Source organism: Oncorhynchus keta, chromosome 35, assembly GCF_023373465.1.
Source record: "Oncorhynchus keta strain PuntledgeMale-10-30-2019 chromosome 35, Oket_V2, whole genome shotgun sequence".
Lineage (NCBI taxonomy): Eukaryota > Metazoa > Chordata > Actinopteri > Salmoniformes > Salmonidae > Oncorhynchus > Oncorhynchus keta.
The window spans coordinates 6950398-6974511 of record NC_068455.1 but is presented as its reverse complement, the minus strand read 5'-3'; the positions used below and the strand labels follow the sequence as shown (position 1 = coordinate 6974511).

At 45.8% G+C, this 24114-nt stretch overlaps 2 protein-coding genes across 2 annotated transcripts in view; both read left to right on the top strand.

The window, feature by feature from the left end:
* Positions 1-1990, top strand: part of LOC118369028 (ninein-like) — an 81839-nt gene extending 79849 nt beyond the window's left edge. Inside the window, 1 exon segment of the mRNA XM_052496220.1 lies at positions 102-1990. Within this exon segment, the coding sequence (XP_052352180.1) occupies positions 102-329 (228 nt within the window). The 3' untranslated portion in view covers positions 330-1990.
* A 3405-nt stretch (positions 1991-5395) lies between these two features.
* On the top strand, positions 5396-20097 carry LOC118373684 (protein salvador homolog 1-like). Its single transcript, XM_035759883.2, has 5 exons — positions 5396-5946; positions 6476-6994; positions 17322-17592; positions 18066-18221; positions 19636-20097. The coding sequence occupies exons 1-5, from the start codon at positions 5853-5855 to the stop codon at positions 19856-19858; spliced, it is 1263 nt and encodes a 420-aa protein (XP_035615776.2). The 5' UTR covers positions 5396-5852; the 3' UTR covers positions 19859-20097.
* The last annotated feature ends 4017 nt before the right edge of the window (positions 20098-24114 follow it).

The following is a 24114-nucleotide window of genomic DNA, read 5'->3' as shown; positions in this document are numbered from 1 at the left end:
ACAATATCAAGGTTAGACACTTAGTGACAGTTGGTGTTTGTAAAAAGGGCTTTTTAAAATAAATGCGGTTGGTTGATGTTCTCACTCTGTTCTGTCTCTAGCACCACAAGAACGGAAAAGCTGATTCGTTGATCAAGGACCTGTACGTGGAGAACGCCCAGCTGCTGAAGGCCTTGGAGATGACCGAGCGGAGACAGAAAGTAGCAGAGAAGAAGAACTATCTACTGGATGAGAAGATCTCCAGCCTCAACAAGATAGTCAGAGACCTGAGCCCCTCACCCCTACCCACAATGCCCTACCATTTCACCTGTTCCTCACACTCCACCTGAGCCCCTCACCCCTACCCACAATGCCCTACCACTTGACCGGTCCCTAAGACTATACCTCACCCCTACACCCAGTCCCCTCACCCCTACACCTAATCCCCTACCCCCAGTTCCCTACCACTTGACCGGTCCCTAAGACTATACCTCACCCCTACACCCAGTCCCCTAATCCCCTACCCCCAGTTCCCTACCACTTGACCCTTTCCTATAATAACACATTACATTTTGTAGAGCGCTGTTCATTTCCAGACGTAAATCTCAAAACTCTTTACAGAGAAATCATTCAAAGAAAAAAAGCTTTAGTGAAAGGACTAAAAACATTAGGTGAGATGTTAAGATGCTTTACTTTATTAATTCAACCATTTAAAAACACTAAAAAACACGAACACACACAACAAAAACAAGCCATACATGCACATGAGTGAAATCATGGAGAATAACACACAATAAAGTGTGGGACTTATTTCCATTGTGGTCCTTTATTTATTTTTTTTACCTTTATTTAACTAGGCAAGTCAGTTAAGAACAAATTCTTATTTACAATGACGGCCTTGTTTAGGGGCAGAACGACAGATTTGTACCTTGTCAGCTCGGGGGTTTGAACTTGCAACCTTCCGGTTACTAGTCCAACGCTCTAACCACTAGGCTACCCTGCCGCCTCTACACTCTAACCACTAGACTACCCTGCCATGTCCTCTTGAAACAAGTGTTTTTCTGCGTTTCTTTGGGACTGCAAGGAGTCTTTGAGCATTTGACCGGAGTGAACCTGAAGACTGTTTGAGGCTGAGGAGTTCACTGAGTTATTGGGGACCAGAGGCATTGAGGGTTTTTGAAGAGTAACGGGAGGGTTTTAAAGTTGGTTTTGAATTGGGTGGGTAGCCAGTGGAGGCTAGAATGGGGGTGATGGGGGCAGATCTCCAGGTTCCTGTGCGGCGCTGTTCTGCACAATCTGCATCCTATGGATGCTTTTTGATGGGGAGACCATCAAGGAGGGCATTGCAGTCATCGAGTCGGGAGATGACGAGGGAGATGACGAGGGAGATGACGAGGGAGGTGACGAGGGAGGTGACGAGGGAGGTGACGAGGGAGGTAACCAGGGAGGTAACCAGGGAGGTGACGAGGGAGGTAACAAGAGAGGTGACGAGGGAGGTAACCAGCAGGTTTGGAGAGAACAGGTGATGTTTCTCAGGTGAAATAATTCTTTTTTTTTTGCAGACCTATTTTTTTTGTCTGAGAAAGTGAGGGATCCAGAAAGTAGGATGGAGTGGCCGCCAAAGACTACACTCTACCTGAGCCTACCTATGCCCTACCTGAGCCTACCTATGCCCTACCTGAGCCTACCTATGCCCTACCTGAGCCTACCTATGCCCTACCTGAGCCTACCTATGCCCTACCTGAGCCTACCTATGCCCTACCTGAGCCCACCTATGCCCTACCTGAGCCCTACCTGAGCCTACCTATGCCCTACCTGAGCCTACCTGTGCCCTACCTCCAGTCCCCTAGCATTTCGCTACAATCGTAATAACATCTGCTTTCCATGTGTATGTGACCAATAAAATTTGATTTATTACCTATCAACTGGTCTTATTGTAGCAGCCAGGTGTGTGCGAGACAGGTGTGTGCGAGACAGGTGTGTGCGAGACATGTGTGTGCGAGACAGGTGTGTGCGAGACATGTGTGTGCGAGACATGTGTGTGCGAGACATGTGTGTGCGAGACATGTGTGTGCGAGACATGTGTGTGCGAGACATGTGTGTGCGAGACATGTGTGTGCGAGACATGTGTGTGCGAGACAGGTGTGTGCGAGACAGGTGTGAGCTGAACATGGATGGAACCATGTGTGTCTTTGGACAGAACTACAACAGTACACTACCATTCCACCTACTGGCATCCCCAAGGCCCAATACTTGTACATTACAGCATTATCATCTACTCGGAGCGATATACTACAAAGCAGGATCAATGAGTTCGCCGTCTAACTTTGATAAGCAACCAGAAATAACTGTTGATTTTATGGTTGATTTAAAAAAATTTAAAAAAAGATAAACCTAGAAATGTATTTTTTTGTTTGTTAAATAAATGAGACCATGTCCATTTTCAAGCTCATCTTTATTACAAAATAAAACGTTATATCAGAATATTTAGGCAACTTAACTATCTGACACTTTGATCCTGCTTTGTAGTGGACCTCTCTGGTCCTGTTCTCACCAGTCCACCGCCAGTCCACCACCAGTCCACCACCAGTCCAACGCCAGTCCACCACCAGTCCACCACCAGTCCACCACCAGTCCACCACCAGTCCACCGCCAGTCCAACGCCAGTCCACCGCCAGTCCACCGCCAGTCCACCGCCAGTCCAACGCCAGTCCAACGCCAGTCCACCGCCAGTCCAACGCCAGTCCAACACCAGTCCACCACCAGTCCACCACCAGTCCACCACCAGTTCACCACCAGTCCACCACCAGTCCACCACCAGTCCAACACCAGTCCACCACCAGTCCACCACCAGTCCACCACCAGTCCAACGCCAGTCCACCACCAGTTCACCACCAGTCCACCACCAGTCCACCACCAGTCCACCACCAGTCCACCACCAGTCCACCACCAGTCCACCACCAGTCCACCACCAGTCCACCACCAGTCCAACACCAGTCCAACACCAGTCCACCACCAGTTCAACACCAGTTCACCACCAGTCCAACACCAGTTCACCACCAGTCCAACACCAGTTCACCACCAGTTCACCACCAGTTCACCACCAGTCCAACACCAGTCCAACACCAGTCCACCACCAGTCCACCACCAGTCCAACACCAGTCCACCACCAGTTCACCACCAGTCCACCACCAGTCCACCACCAGTCCAACACCAGTTCACCACCAGTCCACCACCAGTTCACCACCAGTCCAACACCAGTTCACCACCAGTCCAACACCAGTCCACCACCAGTTCACCACCAGTCCAACACCAGTTCACCACCAGTCCAACACCAGTCCAACACCAGTCCACCACCAGTCCAACACCAGTCCACCACCAGTCCAACACCAGTCCACCACCAGTCCAACACCAGTCCACCACCAGTCCACCACCAGTCCACCACCAGTCCACCACCAGTCCACCACCAGTCCACCACCAGTTCACCACCAGTCCAACACCAGTTCACCACCAGTCCACCACCAGTCCAACACCAGTCCACCACCAGTCCAACACCAGTCCAACACCAGTCCAACACCAGTCCACCACCAGTCCCACCAGTCCACCACCAGTCCACCACCAGTCCACCACCAGTCCACCACCAGTCCACCACCAGTCCACCACCAGTCCAACACCAGTCCACCACCAGTCCAACACCAGTCCACCACCAGTCCAACACCAGTTCACCACCAGTCCACCACCAGTCCAACACCAGTCCACCACCAGTCCACCACCAGTTCACCACCAGTCCAACACCAGTCCAACACCAGTCCACCACCAGTCCACCACCAGTCCACCACCAGTCCACCACCAGTCCACCACCAGTCCACCACCAGTCCAACACCAGTCCACCACCAGTCCAACACCAGTCCAACACCAGTCCAACACCAGTCCAACACCAGTTCACCACCAGTCCACCACCAGTCCACCACCAGTCCAACACCAGTCCAACACCAGTCCACCACCAGTCCACCACCAGTTCACCACCAGTTCACCACCAGTCCACCACCAGTCCACCACCAGTCCAACACCAGTCCACCACCAGTCCAACACCAGTCCACCACCAGTCCACCACCAGTCCACCACCAGTCCAACACCAGTCCACCACCAGTCCAACACCAGTCCAACACCAGTCCAACACCACTTGCTTTACCACCGTCAGTGAAGTATTACCCCAGCATCTTCTTAGTCTTTTAAAGTATGAAAACACCATTTGAATCCAGAAACGTTTCAAAGTGCTGTTGTTTTTTTTCACCACCAGTTCACCACCAGTTAACCATCTCCAGTTTTGGAGCATTTTAATGAATTCTCATCATACTAGCTACCAACACCAGTCCAGTTAACACCACTATGCTTTACCACCTAGAATACAGTACCTTTTTGTTTGAAGGTTTTTCATTCATCTTTCCCAGCATCTTCTTAGTCAATAATAAATGTTTTTCAAAGAATGTTGATGAAAACATTGTCACTGATGTTTTTTTTTTTTTTTTGATACTAAACCATGAACATTTATGAAACAGCCCATTTCAAAGTGCTGATATTTTAGGTATTTATTCAGTTGGGCCATCCATCCCTTCAAAACAGTGACATTTACATACATTTACATAGCAGCTTGTTGGTGCATATGACATCCAGTGGAACAGCCACTTGCATCTAAATCTTTTTTTTAATTTAATCTCCAGTTTTGGAGCATTTTAATGAATTCTCATCATACTAGCTACGGGAGGTTCTGAGGGTTATTCTGACTTTCACTTATTGTCAGTTATTTACACATTTACACATTACTGTATGTCCCACATGACACATACATCTAGAATACAGTACCTTTTTGTTTGAAGGTTTTTCATTCATCTTTCAATATAATATTAGGAACAATGTTGTATATAACTTATTTGTATCCAATAATAAATGTTTGTCTCAAAGAATGTTGAGTTGATCATGATAAGAGTTGTCAAGTGACTTGGTGACGAGAATAAGAGAGGGCCTAGAACAGAGCCCTGGGGACACCAGTGGTTTTTTACCTGGTTTTTTACCATGATACTAAACCACTGTAGCAGAGAACATTCCTGATAATGAATGACAGCCCATTATCATATGGGATGTGAGGATATTTGTAGGTATTTATTCAGTTGGGCCATCCATCCCTTCAAAACAGACTTTGACAATGAGGCTACTTGGGATGGTGCAGTGCTCTATTTGGCTACAAACAAGTGCTATCCTTCAAACTACAAAAAAAAAAAAAAAAAAACGTTAATAAAATATACGTTTTATTTTTTTTTATTATTATTTTTTTTAAATACCCCTATTTTTACCCCCCCTTTTTTTCTCCCTATTGTATTTTAAACTGTGAGCATATGTAGCTACGGTATGACTTCACTGTGGTATTCCCAGCCCACAACCCACAACCCTCCGCGGGCTGGAATGAAGTGAGGAGGCGGTGAGGAGGCGGTGAGCAGCAGTTTGTGTGGAGCTGATGACATTGGGCTGGAGAACTCCACTGAATGGAAAAGCTACTTCGACTTCAACTGGCTCGGAGAAGAAAAACAGTGATTTTTAACTGGGTGAAAATAGTTTACTTTCAGCAAAACGGGCTAGAATTAGTTGATGCAAGCAATCGTTCTGTTTTTTTGCGGATTGTCTAAATTGCCAGATAATTAGCAAAAGGTATGCGTAAGTTAACTAACGTTAGCCAAGTCTGTAGTTTAATTAGCCTAGCTAGCTAGCTAACTTTGGTTAGCTAAAATGTACACACTACAGATTGGAAGGGACGCTCGTAGTTTTTGGGGAACTTTCCACGAGTTTATTACATTGCATTGATGTCTCCTTTTTGAGTTATGCTTTCAAGAAAGAAAAGTAAAAGCGAGGCGTCGAAACCAGCGGAAGTACACGGGAAATATGTGAAGAAGGAGACTTCACCAGTCCTGAGAAGTAAGTTGGTTGGCTAACTAGCTACCTAGGTTAGCAATGTCTCTTCGTTCACTTTTTACAAGTCGCGAGTTTTGGGGCATATGTTAATACCCAATCATAAGAAGTTTGGTAAAACGTAATATTTAATAGTTACTGTGTCTTCTGTATGTCTAACTAGTAGCTAGCGTTTGCCAAAGTTGATATATATGCGGCTAACTAGTTAGCTAGCTCTGGTCCCAAGCGCTATTCAGCTAACTTGTTAGCTAGCTCTGGTCCCGAACGTTACATTAATACATCCATTGTTGATTTCCAAACATGTTTTTGTTGAGTGAAAGGCTTTAGTTACTAACTAAAGATGTTGGTAAAGCGCGGACGAGTCCGAACTCTAATCTGAATGCTCCGAATGTAGAGACTGATTCCCGGGATCTTTGTGTCAATGATACGATTCAGTGGATTGGTAAATTATTGTAGAATACCCAACTTTTTCAAGCTTGTAGTCCGTCTCCCCTCCCTAATGTTTTTGACACATACACCTGCTGGTCTGTTTCAGATCTCATGCCCTCATTCATCCGACATGGACCCACTATTCCCAGACGCACCGAGGTCCCTCTGCCTGAGCCTGGTCCCTCAGCCTACCCTGTGGGAACCAGCCCTGAACCTGTGGTGGTCCGCAACAAGAGCTTCCTGCGCGCCCCTGTGCAGAGACCACCCCACGAGGTGGCTCGGCGGGAGAGCCATAGGATGTCAGCCCCTCCGTACCTACCACGTAGCCTGGGGGATATAACCCACGAGTACGGAGGCTCCTCACAGTCCTTCCTCGCGGACGTGAGCGCCGCGGCTGAGAACGGTGACACTGGACGCTACTACTACCCCCCGCCTCCGGAACCTTACTACGACAGCCAGCAGCAGCAGCAGCAGAGACGGCCTCAGCCCAGGCCCCAGCAGCCCAGAGCACCTGAACGCTTCCATGAGGACTATAGATACTATGAACACAACGAACACCCAAACTTCCAAAGACTACCACCACCACAACAACACACTTCCCCGACCCCAAACAGACCGCCAACAGGTAAGCATAAAGTGGTGGTTTCCCCCAACATAAATTAATCTTAGTCCTGGATTAAAAATAATAAAGAAAAAATACATCTAAACTGTCCCAGAAACCAACCGAAATAAGTCTTACCTAATACTTTTTTTTTTTTTAATCAGTTCAACCCATTTAAATTGGATACAATATGATGAGGGGGGAAAAAATAAGAAACCCGTACACTGCTCTTGCTAGTATCACTGCTCATTTATTAAGCTTTACGTATCGGCCTTAGTCGGAGCTTTTTTCTTTCTTTTTGTCTTTGAAAAGCTCTGACGAAGGCCTTGAGGATGATACGTAAAGCTTAAAGAGCAGTGATACTAGCCAGAGCAGTGTGTGGGTTTCTTTTTTTCCTCTCTCAACTTATTCAACTGTTACATACACCTTTTTGAAATTTGACACATTTAATAAAGGAGCATAATAAAGCTATGACTCAGTATTGTTTAGTCAACAAGAAGAAAATGATGATTGAGGCCTTAAATGCACACAGCAGTAAAAAGCCACGTTTTCCCAGCTGAAAGACAATGGCCAGAGCTTTAGCCATGAGGTTGCACAACAATTTAAGTCAAGTCATCATTTTAGTCCAAGTATAATGTATTTGGGCTTGAAGTGACACATCTAAACTGCCCACTACAAGTCTGTGTGATTCCTATGATATGACATACAAATTATTTTAGGTTTTCGTTTTAGGACTGGGTTTTATTTTAATGTTTACCAACCTCCAGCACGGCATTGTTTATTATTCAGAAACAGCTGCAAAGTTATTTTTCTTCGTGACTGAGATGAGCCAAACAGCCTTGTGTACGCTATGATGTGGGGAGTAATATGTTGACATTGCTTTGCTCATTGGATGTGGCGAGTCGGCTGCTCATTGGATGTGGCGAGTCGGCTGCTCATTGGATGTGGCGAGTCGGCTGCTCATTGGATGTGGCGAGTCGGCTGCTCGTTGGATGTGGCGAGTCGGCTGCTCGTTGGATGTGGCGAGTCGGCTGCTCGTTGGATGTGGCGAGTCGGCTGCTCGTTGGATGTGGCGAGTCGGCTGCTCGTTGGATGTGGCGAGTCGGCTGCTCGTTGGATGTGGCGAGTCGGCTGCTCGTTGGATGTGGCGAGTCGGCTGCTCGTTGGATGTGGCGAGTCGGCTGCTCGTTGGATGTGGCGAGTCGGCTGCTCGTTGGATGTGGCGAGTAGGCTGCTCACTGGATGTGGCGAGTAGGCTGCTCACTGGATGTGGCGAGTCGGCTGCTCACTGGATGTGGCGAGTAGGCTGCTCACTGGATGTGGCGAGTAGGCTGCTCACTGGATGTGGCGAGTCGGCTGCTCACTGGATGTGGCGAGTAGGCTGCTCATTGGATGTGGCGAGTCGGCTGCTCACTGCTGCTCATGTGGCGAGTCGGCTGCTCACTGGATGTGGCGAGTCGGCTGCTCACTGGATGTGGCGAGTAGGCTGCTCACTGGATGTGGAAAAAAGTGCTAACTCGGCCTCATTGATGCGGCTCGGCTGGCTGATGTAACTGCTTTGTAATGGCGGTAGGGCGGCAGGGTAGTCTAGTGGTTAGAGCGCTGGACTAGTAACCGGAAGGTTGCAAGTTCAAATCCCCGAGCTGACAAGGTACGTCGTTCTGCCCCTGAACAGGCAGTTAACCCACTGTTCCTAGGCCGTCAATGAAAATACGAATTTGTTCTTTAACTGACTTGCCACTCTTCAGTATGAGCATGAATGCACTGGCCATGAAGCTATATTGTAACTAGTCGACACAGCTTATAAACAGGTGTAGAAGTCTGTCTTTGCTGCTACCGTTCTTCCGGGTACTCAGCTAGCAGATCCTTGTTTTTTTGTTGTTTGGATAGAGCCTTCAGAGAAAGGGGTGGTGCCGGTTCAGTTAAACCTCACTGTTTGGATCTTCAAAATGTAGTCTGGCTGCAAACTAGTAATTTGCAGACTGAGTGGGACCGCCCGCCCGCCCCAAGTCAAATACCTCAATCCCAGACTGCTTCATTTCAGATGTTTTACTTTACAAGTCTTTCTCTGTGTGTACAGTAATCCTTAAGAGTCGATTTTTGACGCTCCGTTCGCGTCGTCTCAATACAACGCATCTGCCTTTTTCGTCTGTCTGCCTGCCTTTTTCGTCTGTCTGCCTGCCTTTTTCGTCTGTCTGCCTGCCTTTTTCGTCTGTCTGCCTGCCTTTTTCGTCTGTCTTCCCATCCGCAGTGTAAAATGGCAGAGCTTTTACAGCTCTGTTTGTCAGACCAGGAGACATCCTGAAAATGGGTCTTCTCACAAACATGTGTAACGTATACGACCCCCCCCCCTCCTCACAAGCGCCATAGGACCTGTCTGAAGTCGCTACCATCGACATGTCAACTTCTGTCTGTAGCCAAAACTGTTCTGGCTACAAACTAATATGACCCTACTGTGGGAAGGGGAGACTCTCTCAAACTCAGTGTTCTGTTTTTAAGGTAACCCGGTACCATGTTTGGGAGTATGTTTAGTAGTTTTGTGCCAACACAACAACAACAAAAGTGGTTAAATATGTGTAAAATAATTGATGTTGTACCAGTCAAGTTTGGACACACCTACTCATCCAAGGGTTTTTCTTTTATTTTTATGATTTTCTACATTGTAGCATAATAGTGAAGACATCAAAACTATGAAATAACACATATGGAATCATGTTGTAACCAAATACGTGTTAAATAAATCAAAATATATTTTAGATATTATGGGTTTTTTAAAGTAGCCACCCTCTTTGCCTTGATGACATCTTTGCACATTCTTGGCATTCTCTCAACCAGCTTCATGAGGTAGTCACCTGGAATGCATTTTAATTAACAGGTGTTGCTTTTTAATTTGTGTAATTTCTTTCCTCCTTAATGCGTTTGAGCCAATCAGTTGTCTTGTGACAAGATACATTTTGTTATTCTAAAATACAATTTAAAATCTAGACAATACCCCATATTGACAAAGCGAAAACAGGTATTTGGACATTTTTGCAAATTTATTACAAATAAAAAAAGATGCCTTATGTAAATAAGGTACATAAGTATTCAGACCCTTTGCTATAATACTCCAAATTGAGCTCAGGTGCATCCTGTTTCCATTGATCATCCTTGGGATGTTTCTACAACTTGATTGGAGTCTACCTGTGGTCAATTTTTTTTATTGATTGAGTATAATTTGGAAAAGCACACACCTGTCTATATAATGTTCCACAGTTGACAGTGCATGTCAGACCAAAAACCAAGCCATGAGGTCGAAGGAATTGTCCGTAGAGCTCCGAAACATGACTGTGTCGAGGCACAGATCTGAGGAAGGGTACCAAAACATTTCTGCAGCATTGAAGGTCCCCAAGAACACCGTGGCCTCCATAGTTTTTTAATGTAATAATTTTTGAACCACCAAGACTCTTCCAAGAGCAGAATGCCAAGCGTCACATTTGTAGGAAACCTGGCACCATCCCTACGGGAAAGCGTGGTGGCATGAGAGAGAGAGAGAATCTGTGCAGCAACACTCTGAGAGAGAGGGAGAATATCTGTGCAGCAACACTCCGAGAGAGGAATATCTGTGCAGCAACACAGAGAGAGAGAGAGAATATCTGTGCAGCAACACTCCGAGAGAGAGCGAGAGAATATCTGTGCAGCAACACTCCGAGAGAGAGGGAGAATATCTGTGCAGCAACACTCCGAGAGAGAGGGAGAATATCTGTGCAGCAACACTCCGAGAGAGAGAGAGAGAATATCTGTGCAGCAACACTCAGAGAGAGAGAGAGAATATCTGTGCAGCAACACTCCGAGAGAGAGCGAGAGAATATCTGTGCAGCAACACTCCGAGAGAGAGGGAGAATATCTGTGCAGCAACACTCCGAGAGAGAGGGAGAATATCTGTGCAGCAACACTCCGAGAGAGGGAGAATATCTGTGCAGCAACACTCCGAGAGAGAGGGAGAATATCTGTGCAGCAACACTCCGAGAGAGAGAATATCTGTGCAGCAACACTCCGAGAGAGAGAATATCTGTGCAGCAACACTCCGAGAGAGAGAATATCTGTGCAGCAACACTCCGAGAGAGAGTATATCTGTGCAGCAACACTCCGAGAGAGAGTATATCTGTGCAGCAACACTCCGAGAGAGAGAGTATATCTGTGCAGCAACACTCAGAGAGAGAGTATATCTGTGCAGCAACACTCCGAGAGAGAGTATATCTGTGCAGCAACACTCCGAGAGAGAGTATATCTGTGCAGCAACACTCCGAGAGAGAGAATATCTGTGCAGCAACACTCCGAGAGAGAGAATATCTGTGCAGCAACACTCCGAGAGAGAGAGAGAGAGAGAGAGAATATCTGTGCAGCAACACTCCGAGAGAGAGAGAGAGAATATCTGTGCAGCAACACTCCGAGAGAGAGAGAGAGAATATCTGTGCAGCAACACTCCGAGAGAGAGCGAGAGAATATCTGTGCAGCAACACTCCGAGAGAGAGAATATCTGTGCAGCAACACTCCGAGAGAGAGAATATCTGTGCAGCAACACTCCGAGAGAGAGAATATCTGTGCAGCAACACTCCGAGAGAGAGAATATCTGTGCAGCAACACTCCGAGAGAGAGTATATCTGTGCAGCAACACTCCGAGAGAGAGTATATCTGTGCAGCAACACTCCGAGAGAGAGTATATCTGTGCAGCAACACTCCGAGAGAGAGAGAGAGAGAATATCTGTGCAGCAACACTCCGAGAGAGAGAATATCTGTGCAGCAACACTCCGAGAGAGAGAATATCTGTGCAGCAACACTCCGAGAGAGAGCGAGAGAATATCTGTGCAGCAACACTCCGAGAGAGAGGGAGAATATCTGTGCAGCAACACTCCGAGAGAGAGGGAGAATATCTGTGCAGCAACACTCCGAGAGAGAGGGAGAATATCTGTGCAGCAACACTCCGAGAGAGAGAATATCTGTGCAGCAACACTCCGAGAGAGAGAATATCTGTGCAGCAACACTCCGAGAGAGAGTATATCTGTGCAGCAACACTCCGAGAGAGAGCGAGAGAATATCTGTGCAGCAACACTCCGAGAGAGAGAATATCTGTGCAGCAACACTCCGAGAGAGAGTATATCTGTGCAGCAACACTCCGAGAGAGAGTATATCTGTGCAGCAACACTCCGAGAGAGAGTATATCTGTGCAGCAACACTCCGAGAGAGAGGGAGAATATCTGTGCAGCAACACTCCGAGAGAGAGAGAGAATATCTGTGCAGCAACACTCCGAGAGAGAGAATATCTGTGCAGCAACACTCCGAGAGAGAGGGAGAATATCTGTGCAGCAACACTCCGAGAGAGAGGGAGAATATCTGTGCAGCAACACTCCGAGAGAGAGAGAGAATATCTGTGCAGCAACACTCCGAGAGAGAGTATATCTGTGCAGCAGCACTCCCCATCCAACCTATATTTCCATTTTTTTTTTGTGTGTGTGTAAATTAGCAATTTCTAAAACAATTTTAGAATAAAGCTGTAACTTCCCAAAATGTGGAAATAGTCAAGGGGTCTGAATACTTTCCTGAAGTATGAATACTTTTTGCCTCCAGAAAGTTCAGACCCCGTAACTTATTCCACAGCCTGGATAAAACATTTCTCACCCATCTACACACAATACCCCATAATGCCAATGAAAATCTTTGTTATTTTACTTGTTTAGAATTGTTTGCACATTTTATTTAAAGTGAAATACAGAAATATCTCATTTACCTGAGACGATACATGTTAGAAGCACCTTTGGTAGCGATTACAGCTGAGAGTCTTTCTGGGTAAATATCTAAGAGCTTTTCACACCTGGATTGTGCAACATTTGCCCATTTAAAAAAAATTATAATAAAAAAATAGTAATTGTTTTATTCTTCAAGCTCTGTCCAATTTGGTTATTGATCATTGCTAGACAACCATTTAAGTATTGCTATAGATTTAAGTCCAAACTTGGTCCCTCTGGAACGTTCGCTGTTGTCTTCTTTGTAAGCAACTCCAGTGTAGGTGTGGCCTTGTGTTTTAGGTTATTGTCCTGCTGAAAGGTGAATTAATCTCCCAGTGTCTGGTGGAAAGCAGACTGAACCAGGTTTTCCTCTAGGATTTTGCCATTTTTTTTCCATGCTGAAATTCCCCAGTCCTTAACGATTACAAGCATACCCATAACACGATGCAGCCACCACTCTGCTTGAAAATATGGAGAGTGGTACTCTGTTGTATATTTGGGGCAAATCCAACACTTTGTTTTCAGGACAAAAAGTGAATGGCTTTACCACATTTTTTTGCCAGTAATACTTTAGTGCCCGTATTACTTTAGTGCCCGTATTACTTTAGTGCCCGTATTACTTTAGTGCCCGTATTACTTTAGTGCCCGTATTACTTTAGTGCCCGTATTACTTTAGTGCCAGTATTACTTTAGTGCCAGTATTACTTTAGTGCCAGTATTACTTTAGTGCCAGTATTACTTTAGTGCCAGTATTACTTTAGTGCCTTGTTGCAAACAAGATGTATTTTTCGTTGTTGGCATATTGGTATTCTGTACAGGCTTCCCTCATTTTACACTGTCAATTAGGTTAGTATTGCGGAGCAACTACACTGAACACAAATATAAACTGTTAGGTTCTAAATTAATTCTTTATAACATTTCACAGACGACTTAGTATAACTCAAACTAAGTTTTATTCACTGATTGGGCCATACAGCTGCACAGACAGACACAGTTCCACCAGTGGTAGTGTTTATGTGTGTATATATACTATATATATTATCATATATTATTAAACATATACATATATATATATATATATATATATATATATATATATATATATATATATATATATATATATATACACACAGTTTATTGCCCGCAACACTTAATTTCTTGCCTAGTAATAAATATGTCATGTTTAGAGAGGAGGACGTCACTCAAATTCATACATATATATATATATATTCCTTCTCTCCTAAACATTACATATTTATAACTAAGCAAGAAATAAAGTGACGCGGGCAATAAAGTGTTCCTTCTCCCTTAATGTGACCTGACTGGATCTCCATTCCTCACTAACCCACATCTCTCCACCCTTATCGGTGCCTGCCAACCATGGGATCATCTTTCCTTCACTCAGTACATTCCAGTTTAATTGCCTCCACCATATACATTCCTCTTCCACATACCCATTATTCACTTCTGGTGTAGAAACCAGACTACGGCACTCAATATTTCAATTGGATACATGATCATTTAACTTGCCTAGTTCAATAACATAATAATAAGTAACACTATTCCAAGGTTAGGAGTCAGAACTCAGAATCCATCAAAACTCTACATGTGAAGTATTTGTCCGATTTTTGTTTTCATGAGCTAAAATAAAACGTCCCATAGATGTTCCATACACACAACTTATTTCTCTCAAATGTTGAGCACACATTTGTTTACATCCCTGTTAGTGAGCATTTTTACTTTACGAAGACAATCCATCCACCTGACAGGTGTGGCATATCAAGAAGCTGATTAAACCGCACGATCATTACATAGGTGCACCTTGCGCTGGGGACAATAAGGCCACATCACAATGCCACAGGTGTCTCAAGTTTTGAGGGAGCATGCAATTGGCATTCTGACTGCAGGAATGTCCACCAGAGCTGTTGCCGGAGAATGTAATGTTCATTTCTCTACCATAAGCCGCCTCAAGTCGTTTTTAGAGAATTTTTCAGTATATCTAACCAACCGTAAACCATGTGTATGGCGTCGTGTGGGCGAGCGGTTTGCTGATGTCAATGTTGTGAACAGAGTGCCCCATGGTGGGGTTATGGCATGAGCAGGAATAAACTACGGACACAATTGCATTTTATTTATGTGACCGTGACGAGATCCTGAGGCCCATTGTCGTGCCATTCATCTGCCGCCATCACCTCATGTTTCATCATGATAATGCATGGCCCCATGTCGCAAGGATCTGTACACAATTCCTGGAAGCTGAAAATGTCTCAGTTCTTCCATGGCCTGCATACTCACCATATCAATCAACTTTACCCCCAGGCAGGATATAACCCCACCCACTTTGCCAAAGCACAGCCCCCACCCCACTAGAGGGATAACTAACTTCAAACCACCAACTTACTACCCTGAGACAAGGCCCAAGTATAGCCCACAAAGATCTCCCCACGGCACAAACCCGATGGGGGCGCCAACCCGGACAGGAAGATCACGTCAGTGACTCAACCCACTCAAGTGACGCACCCCTCCTAGGAACGGCATGAAAGAGCTCCGGTAAGCCAGTGACTCAACCCCCATAATAGGGTTATAGGCAGAGAATCCCATAGAGCATGTTTGGGATGCTCTGGATCGACGTGTACGACAGCGTGTTCCAGTTCCCGCCAATATCCAGCAACTTCACACAGCCATTGAAGAGGAGTGGGACAACATTCCACAGGCCACAATCAACAGCCAGATCAACTCTGTGAAGATGACGCTCTCTATGAGAAGGAGATGTGTCACGCTGATGGTGGTCACACCAGATACTGAATGGTTTTCTGATACTCCCCTAGCTTTTTTTATAATTTAAATTGACAGAATTCATACATTTTCAGTCATTTTAAATGGTAAAGTCAAGTCCTTTTACACACAATACCAATGTTTCTAATCTGGGAGGTCAAATTTTTTTTTTATGAAGTATTCAATAGTGTAGCTGTGTATTTTGGATGGAATCAAGTCATTAGAATATACCAGAGGCCACCAAAAATATTGATAGTTTTGAAAAAAAAATTGTAGGTCTGGACTGTCTACTTTTCCTAGGTGGCTGGCTACTCCCAGTACTGTTACTAGTACAGATTGAAGCTTTTTGGTGATTTTACTAGTTGTCCCAGTTAATTTCTCCTCTCAGACAATGCTCTGTAACAGACTGAACCGATGTTTCCCTCTCTGTGGACGGAGGAGTGTATTTCTGTGGAACGCGTGCACATTCCAGTCCTTCACTCACGAGCTGGCTAAGAGCACTAATCGTGTGTTGTCGTCCATCACTCCCAGGCAGAATTGATCAGATTCCAGCTGCCAAATGTGCTGAAAATATCTCCTCTATTTTTTTTTTAATGCTACAGTTCTCATTTTAATTTAAATGTAACATTTTATTTTATTTCCATGTTAACGGACCCATGAGCACCAACCAATTGTGTGTGTGTGTGTGTGTGTGTGTGTGTGTGTGTGTGTGTGTGTGTGTGTGTGTGTGTGTGTGTGTGTGTGTGTGTGTGTAAACCCCTGGGTAGCTGATGCTATGTATTGGCCACAGAGGCTTTTGTTTGAGTGATCCTTCATAGGAATGAATGGAATGAATTACAGTATTTCAATTAAATGTTAAAGAACAGAATAAAATGTTTGTTGTTTTGTAGTGGGGACAGTAACATTAGAATATTTTTTTAAATCACACTAAGGCTATTTATTTTATTTTTTATTTTTAGCCTCACAATTTTAAAGTATGCACTGCAATATGTACCTTTGCTGAGTAACCTGACAATTTCCCAAGATATTTGTGGTAATTCTCATTGAAATGTATTTCTAGGGTTCCCGTTTCTGTTTAGTTTCGTTTATTTGCGTCTTTTCACTTTCGGTTTCCAGCTGAAAATACACGGTTTTGATTAGAGGTTGACCGATTATGATTTTTCAACACCGATACCAATTAATCTGCCATTTTTTAAAATATTTTTTATTTGTAATAATGACAATTACAACAATACTGAATGAAGACTTATTTTAACTTAATACATCAATAAAATCAATTTAGCCTCAAGTAAATAATGAAACATGTTCAATTTGGTTGTTGGAGAAGTTGGAGAAGAAAGTAAAAGTGCAATATGTGCTATGTAACAAAGCGAACGTTTCAGTTCCTTGCTCAGAACATGAGAACATATGAAAGCTGGTGGTGGTGAGTCTTCAATATTCGGCCCTAATTAATCGGTCGACCTCTAGTTTTAATTATGTAAAATATATATTTCTCAGCAGTGTGGCTGGTACAATGATTCTCTACACTATATACTTTGCTTGTTTTGTCGCAAACTGAAATTAGGCGAACTATTAGAATTTTTAGCACAGCACGGCTGATTCAAATAATTAAAGCTTGATGATGATCAGTTGGTTATTTGAATCGGCTGTGTAGTGCTAGGGCAAAAACCCTTTAACGTGCACCCAGTGGGCCCCAGGACTGAGTTTGGGAAACCCTCCTCTAGGTAATAGAGGGTCATTTGGGAGTGGGATACAGCCTAACTGTTCTCCTCTTCTCCCTTCCTCTGCTCTCCTCCTCTCTGGGTCCTCAGGTATTGGTCGGATGCAGGCTAAGTCTCTGGGGAACCTGTCCAGTCCGAGCGGCGAGGACCTCCCCCTGCCCCGTGGTTGGACGGTAGACTGGACCATCCGAGGCAGGAAGTACTACATCGACCACAACACCAACACCACCCACTGGTCCCACCCCCTGGAGAGAGAGGGTCTGCCCCCTGGCTGGGAGAAGGTGGAGTCAGCTGAGTTTGGGACCTACTACGTGGACCACCTCAACAAGAGGGCTCAGTATAGACACCCCTGTGCTCCTAGGTAGGTAGACAGACATACTCCACCCCTGTGCTCCTAGGTAGGTAGACAGACATACTCCACCCCTGTGCTCCTAGGTAGGTAGACAGACATACTCCACCCCTGTGCTCCTAGGTAGACAGACAGACATACTCCACCCCTGTGCTCCTAGGTAGACAGACAGACATACTCCACCCCTGTGCTCCTAGGTAGACAGACATACTCCACCCCTGTGCTCCTAGGTAGACAGACATACTCCACCCCTGTGCTCCTAGGTAGGCTGTAGAGACATACTCCACCCCTGTGCTCCTAGGTAGACAGACATACTCCACCCCTGTGCTCCTAGGTAGACAGACAGACATACTCCACCCCTGTGCTCCTAGGTAGACAGACAGACATACTCCACCCCTGTGCTCCTAGGTAGGAGAGGAAATGTAGACTTCTTCTTTGTTCATACTTACTGTCCAACCCCCCTACCCCCTCTCCTTCTGCTCCAGCGTGCCTCGTTATGACCAGCCCCCTCCCCTGCCCCCTCCGGTAGTGTACCAGCCTCGCCCCTCGGAGAGGAACCATCCGGTACTGGTACCAGCCAACCCGTACCACACGGCAGAGATCCCTGACTGGCTACAGGTGTATGCCCGCGCCCCGCTCAAGTGAGTGACGTCCACCTGGTTTTCCTCCCATATATCTGTGGGGATTTACCCCCGCACTCGTTTCCATGGCTGAGGCAGTGGGGAAAGCCTGGGGCTCGATACTGTACTCATAACTTAACAACTAGCATAAATATCCTGGAACAGGTTTCCGTGTTTATTGATTTAGTGATGTATTATGATTACACTTCCCTGTGATGTGGACTTTCAGGAGACAGACAGGAAGTTCAGGTATAAGGATATGGACAGACAGGATGTTCAGGTATAAGGATATGGACAGACAGGATGTTCAGGTATAAGGATATGGACAGACAGGATGTTCAGGTGCTCAGGTGTTGGAGGTTCTCGTCACCTTTTACCGTCGCTGCATTACTGTAAAAGGGATTTTACCGTCGCTGCGTTACTGTAAAAGGGATTTTACCGTTACTGTAAAAGGGATTTTACCGTTACTGTAAAAGGGATTTTACCGTTACTGTAAAAGGGATTTTACCGTTACTGTAAAAGGGATTTTACCGTTACTGTAAAAGGGATTTTACCGTTACTGTAAAAGGGATTTTACCGTTGCTGTAAAAGGGATTTTACCGTTGCTGTAAAAGGGATTTTACCGTTGCTGTAAAAGGGATTTTACCGTTGCTGTAAAAGGGATTTTACCGTTGCTGTAAAAGGGATTTTACCGTTGCTGTAAAAGGGATTTTACCGTTGCTGTAAAAGGGATTTTACCGTTGCTGTAAAAGGGATTTTACCGTTGCTGTAAAAGGGATTTTACCGTTGCTAAAAGGGATTTTAAAAGGGATTTTACCGTTGCTGTAAAAGGGATTTTACCGTTGCTGTAAAAGGGATTTTACCGTTGCTGTAAAAGGGATTTTACCGTTGCTGTAAAAGGGATTTTACCGTTGCTGTAAAAGGGATTTTACCGTTGCTGTAAAAGGGATTTTACCGTTGCTGTAAAAGGGATTTTACCGTTGCTGTAAAAGGGATTTTACCGTTGCTGTAAAAGGGATTTTACCGTTGCTGTAAAAGGGATTTTACCGTTGCTGTAAAAGGGATTTTACCGTTGCTGTAAAAGGGATTTTACCGTTGCTGTAAAAGGGATTTTACCGTTGCTGTAAAAGGGATTTTACCGTCGCTGTAAAAGGGATTTTACCGTCGCTGTAAAAGGGATTTTACCGTCGCTGTAAAAGGGATTTTACCGTCGCTGTAAAAGGGATTTTACCGTCGCTGCGTTACTGTAAAAGGGATTTAGGATTTTAATAATGCTTGTTTAAAACTCAATGTATTATGATTACACTTCCCTGTGATGTGGACTTTCAGGAGACAGACAGGATGTTCAGGTATAAGGATATGGACAGACAGGATGTTCAGGTATAAGGATATGGACAAACAGGATGTTCAGGTGCTCACCTCTCTCTTCCACCAGGTATGACCACATCCTGAAGTGGGAGCTGTTCCAGCTGGTGGATCTGGACACGTACCAGGGCATGTTGAAGCTACTCTTCATGAAGGAACTGGAGCGCATCGTCAAGTCCTACGAGGCCTACCGTCAGGCCCTGCTGTCTGAGGTGGACCAAAGGAAACCGAGGCAGCAGTGGTACACTCAGGCCCAGCAGCAGTCGGGCAAGAACTTCACAGGGAACATGTGAACTGGGTCGTAAATTCACTAGGAAGCAAACGGGGGAGAAAACAAAGAAGGACCTACCTGAATTTGTCCAATAATAAACCAGTTGGTTGTTGCTAAACAGTTTTGCTACAGTGTGCACTAATGAATACAACCCCGAATCGACTGGACGGAGGAATGGACTCTGTGCTAGCTCAACATTGGACTTCAAGGACTCTCATTCTACACTGTTCATACGGAGTTCAGCCCGGGTGAACTGTTGTCCCACCCCTCGGAGATTACTACAGCACAGAGATCTCCTCCTGAGGTTACTACAGCACAGAGATCTCCTCCTCCTGAGGTTACTACAGCAGAGATCTCCTCCTCCTGAGGTTACTACAGCAGAGATATCTCCTCCTCCTGAGGTTACTACAGCAGAGAGATCTCCTCCTCCTGAGGTTACTACAGCAGAGAGATCTCCTCCTCCTGAGGTTACTACAGCAGAGATCTCCTCCTCCTGAGGTTACTACAGCAGAGAGATCTCCTCCTCCTGAGGTTACTACAGCACAGAGATCTCCTCCTCCTGAGGTTACTACAGCACAGAGATCTCCTCCTCCTGAGGTTACTACAGCACAGAGATCTCCTCCTGAGGTTACTACAGCACAGAGATCTCCTCCTGAGGTTACTACAGCACAGAGATCTCCTCCTGAGGTTACTACAGCACAGAGATCTCCTCCTGAGGTTACTACAGCACAGAGATCTCCTCCTGAGGTTACTACAGCACAGAGATCTCCTCCTGAGGTTACTACAGCACAGAGATCTCCTCCTGAGGTTACTACAGCACAGAGATCTCCTCCTGAGGTTACTACAGCACAGAGATCTCCTCCTGAGGTTACTACAGCACAGAGATCTCCTCCTGAGGTTACTACAGCACAGAGATCTCCTCCTGAGGTTACTACAGCACAGAGATCTCCTCCTGAGGTTACTACAGCACAGAGATCTCCTCCTGAGGTTACTACAGCACAGAGATCTCCTCCTGAGGTTACTACAGCACAGAGATCTCCTCCTGAGGTTACTACAGCACAGAGATCTCCTCCTGAGGTTACTACAGCACAGAGATCTCCTCCTGAGGTTACTACAGCACAGAGATCTCCTCCTGAGGTTACTACAGCACAGAGATCTCCTCCTGAGGTTACTACAGCACAGAGATCTCCTCCTGAGGTTACTACAGCACAGAGATCTCCTCCTGAGGTTACTACAGCACAGAGATCTCCTGAGGTTACTACAGCACAGAGATCTCCTGAGGTTACTACAGCACAGAGATCTCCTGAGGTTACTACAGCACAGAGATCTCTTCCTCCTGAGGTTACTACAGCACAGAGATCTCCTCCTCCTGAGGTTACTACAGCACAGAGATCTCCTCCTCCTGAGGTTACTACAGCACAGAGATCTCCTCCTCCTGGGGTTACTACAGCACAGAGATCTCCTCCTCCTGAGGTTACTACAGCACAGAGATCTCCTCCTCCTGAGGTTACTACAGCACAGAGATCTAATCCTCCTGAGATTACTACAGCACAGAGATCTAATCCTCCTGAGATTACTACAGCACAGAGATCTCCTCCTGAGGTTACTACAGCACAGAGATCTCCTCCTGAGGTTACTACAGCACAGAGATCTCCTCCTGAGGTTACTACAGCACAGAGATCTCCTCCTGAGGTTACTACAGCACAGAGATCTCTCCTCCTGAGGTTACTACAGCACAGAGATCTCCTCCTGAGGTTACTACAGCACAGAGATCTCCTCCTGAGGTTACTACAGCACAGAGATCTCCTCCTGAGGTTACTACAGCACAGAGATCTCCTCCTGAGGTTACTACAGCACAGAGATCTCCTCCTGAGGTTACTACAGCACAGAGATCTCCTCCTGAGGTTACTACAGCACAGAGATCTCCTCCTGAGGTTACTACAGCACAGAGATCTCCTCCTGAGGTTACTACAGCACAGAGATCTCCTCCTGAGGTTACTACAGCACAGAGATCTCCTCCTGAGGTTACTACAGCACAGAGATCTCCTCCTGAGGTTACTACAGCACAGAGATCTCCTCCTGAGGTTACTACAGCACAGAGATCTCCTCCTGAGGTTACTACAGCACAGAGATCTCCTCCTGAGGTTACTACAGCACAGAGATCTCCTCCTGAGGTTACTACAGCACAGAGATCTCCTCCTGAGGTTACTACAGCACAGAGATCTCCTCCTGAGGTTACTACAGCACAGAGATCTCCTCCTGAGGTTACTACAGCACAGAGATCTCCTCCTGAGGTTACTACAGCACAGAGATCTCCTGAGGTTACTACAGCACAGAGATCTCCTGAGGTTACTACAGCACAGAGATCTCCTGAGGTTACTACAGCACAGAGATCTCCTGAGGTTACTACAGCACAGAGATCTCCTCCTCCTGAGGTTACTACAGCACAGAGATCTCCTCCTCCTGGGGTTACTACAGCACAGAGATCTCCTCCTCCTGGGGTTACTACAGCACAGAGATCTCCTCCTCCTGAGGTTACTACAGCACAGAGATCTAATCCTCCTGAGATTACTACAGCACAGAGATCTAATCCTCCTGAGATTACTACAGCACAGAGATCTAATCCTCCTGAGATTACTACAGCACAGAGATCTAATCCTCCTGAGATTACTACAGCACAGAGATCTCCTCCTCCTGAGGTTACTACAGGACAGAGATCTCCTGAGGTTACTACAGCACAGAGATCTCCTCCTGAGGTTTGTCCACCTCCCCCTCCCTTTGAGGGACGGACAGCAGTAGGTTTCTACAGTCCTCCGAGGTTTTGTCCTTGTCCCCTGAGGTTTGTAGGGAGGGACAGGCAGCAGTAGGTTTCTACAGTCCTCCTCCGAGGTTTTGTCCTTGTCCCCTGAGGTTTGTAGGGAGGGACAGGCAGCAGTAGGTTTCTACAGTCCTCCTCCGAGGTTTTGTCCTTGTCCCCTGAGGTTTGTAGGGAGGGACAGGCAGCAGTAGGTTTCTACAGTCCTCCTCCGAGGTTTTGTCCTTGTCCCCTGAGGTTTGTAGGGAGGGACAGGCAGCAGTAGGTTTCTACAGTCCTCCTCTGGCTCTGTTTTCTAAAGGCAGGAAGATTACAGGCTGACAGATCTGCTTGTTTGAATGTCCATAAATGACTATAATAAGATGACAGGTTGAGATTGTGCCTTTTCATCAATGGCAGCACTTGCTTGTTATTTTTTTATTTTTTTTTTGCTTTGTAAAATTATATTAAAACAATTCCATTTAAGGAGAGCAGGACCAGCAGTGTTGCCTTAGGAACTCGTTTTCATATGAATTCTGCTTCATAAATGTTTTGGTAATTGTATCTCGCCCCATAAAACAGAAAGGATATTATTGAACTTTTTAACAATTTAATGTGATATATATATATATATATATATATTGTAATTGTAATTGTCATCAATACATCCTTTTGTTGACACAATCCTCTAAAATGTATGTAATTGTCATACAGAAGAATTTGAAGTTCTGGTATGGAATAGGTCTTCATGTTGACCTGACGCTTTGTAGGATACACTACAGTGTTACGTGTCAGGGACTTGTCTCTGTGCATCACTATACATCATCATTAATGAATTAAATCACAATATCCTTATTATAATATGACCTGTGTATTATAGAAACACGCAAGCTACTGGAAACATATCTAAAGCCCAAATTACACCCTATTCCCTATGAGCCCTGGTCAAAAGTAGCGCACTACATAGGGCAGTATTTCCCCGGTCCTCCTGTACCCCCAACCCCGGTCCTCCTGTACCCCCAACCCCGGTCCTCCTGTACCCTCAATAGTACACCAACCTCGGTCCTCCAGTACCCTCAACAGTACACCAACCTCGGTCCTCCAGTACCCTCAACAGTACACCAACCCCGGTCCTCCAGTACCCTCAACAGTACACCAACCCCGGTCCTCCAGTACACCAACCCCGGTCCTCCAGTACCCTCAACAGTACACCAACCCCGGTCCTCCAGTACCCTCAACAGTACACCAACCCCGGTCCTCCAGTACCCTCAACAGTACACCAACCCCGGTCCTCCAGTACACCAACCTCGGTCCTCCAGTACCCTCAACAGTACACCAACCTCGGTCCTCCAGTACCCTCAACAGTACACCAACCCCGGTCCTCCAGTACCCTCAACAGTACACCAACCCCGGTCCTCCAGTACCCTCAACAGTACACCAACCCCGGTCCTCCAGTACCCTCAACAGTACACCAACCTCGGTCC

What these genes read in the sequence shown, in the direction of transcription:
- LOC118373684 (XM_035759883.2), top strand. Translation starts at nt 5,853, where the DNA reads ATGCTTTCAAGAAAGAAAAGTAAAAGCGAGGCGTCGAAACCAGCGGAA. An exon ending in CCCAAACAGACCGCCAACAG is followed by an intron (nt 6,995 to 17,321) that starts GTAAGCATAAAG and finishes CTGGGTCCTCAG; the next exon opens with GTATTGGTCGGATGCAGGCT. An exon ending in TATGCCCGCGCCCCGCTCAA is followed by an intron (nt 18,222 to 19,635) that starts GTGAGTGACGTC and finishes CTCTTCCACCAG; the next exon opens with GTATGACCACATCCTGAAGT.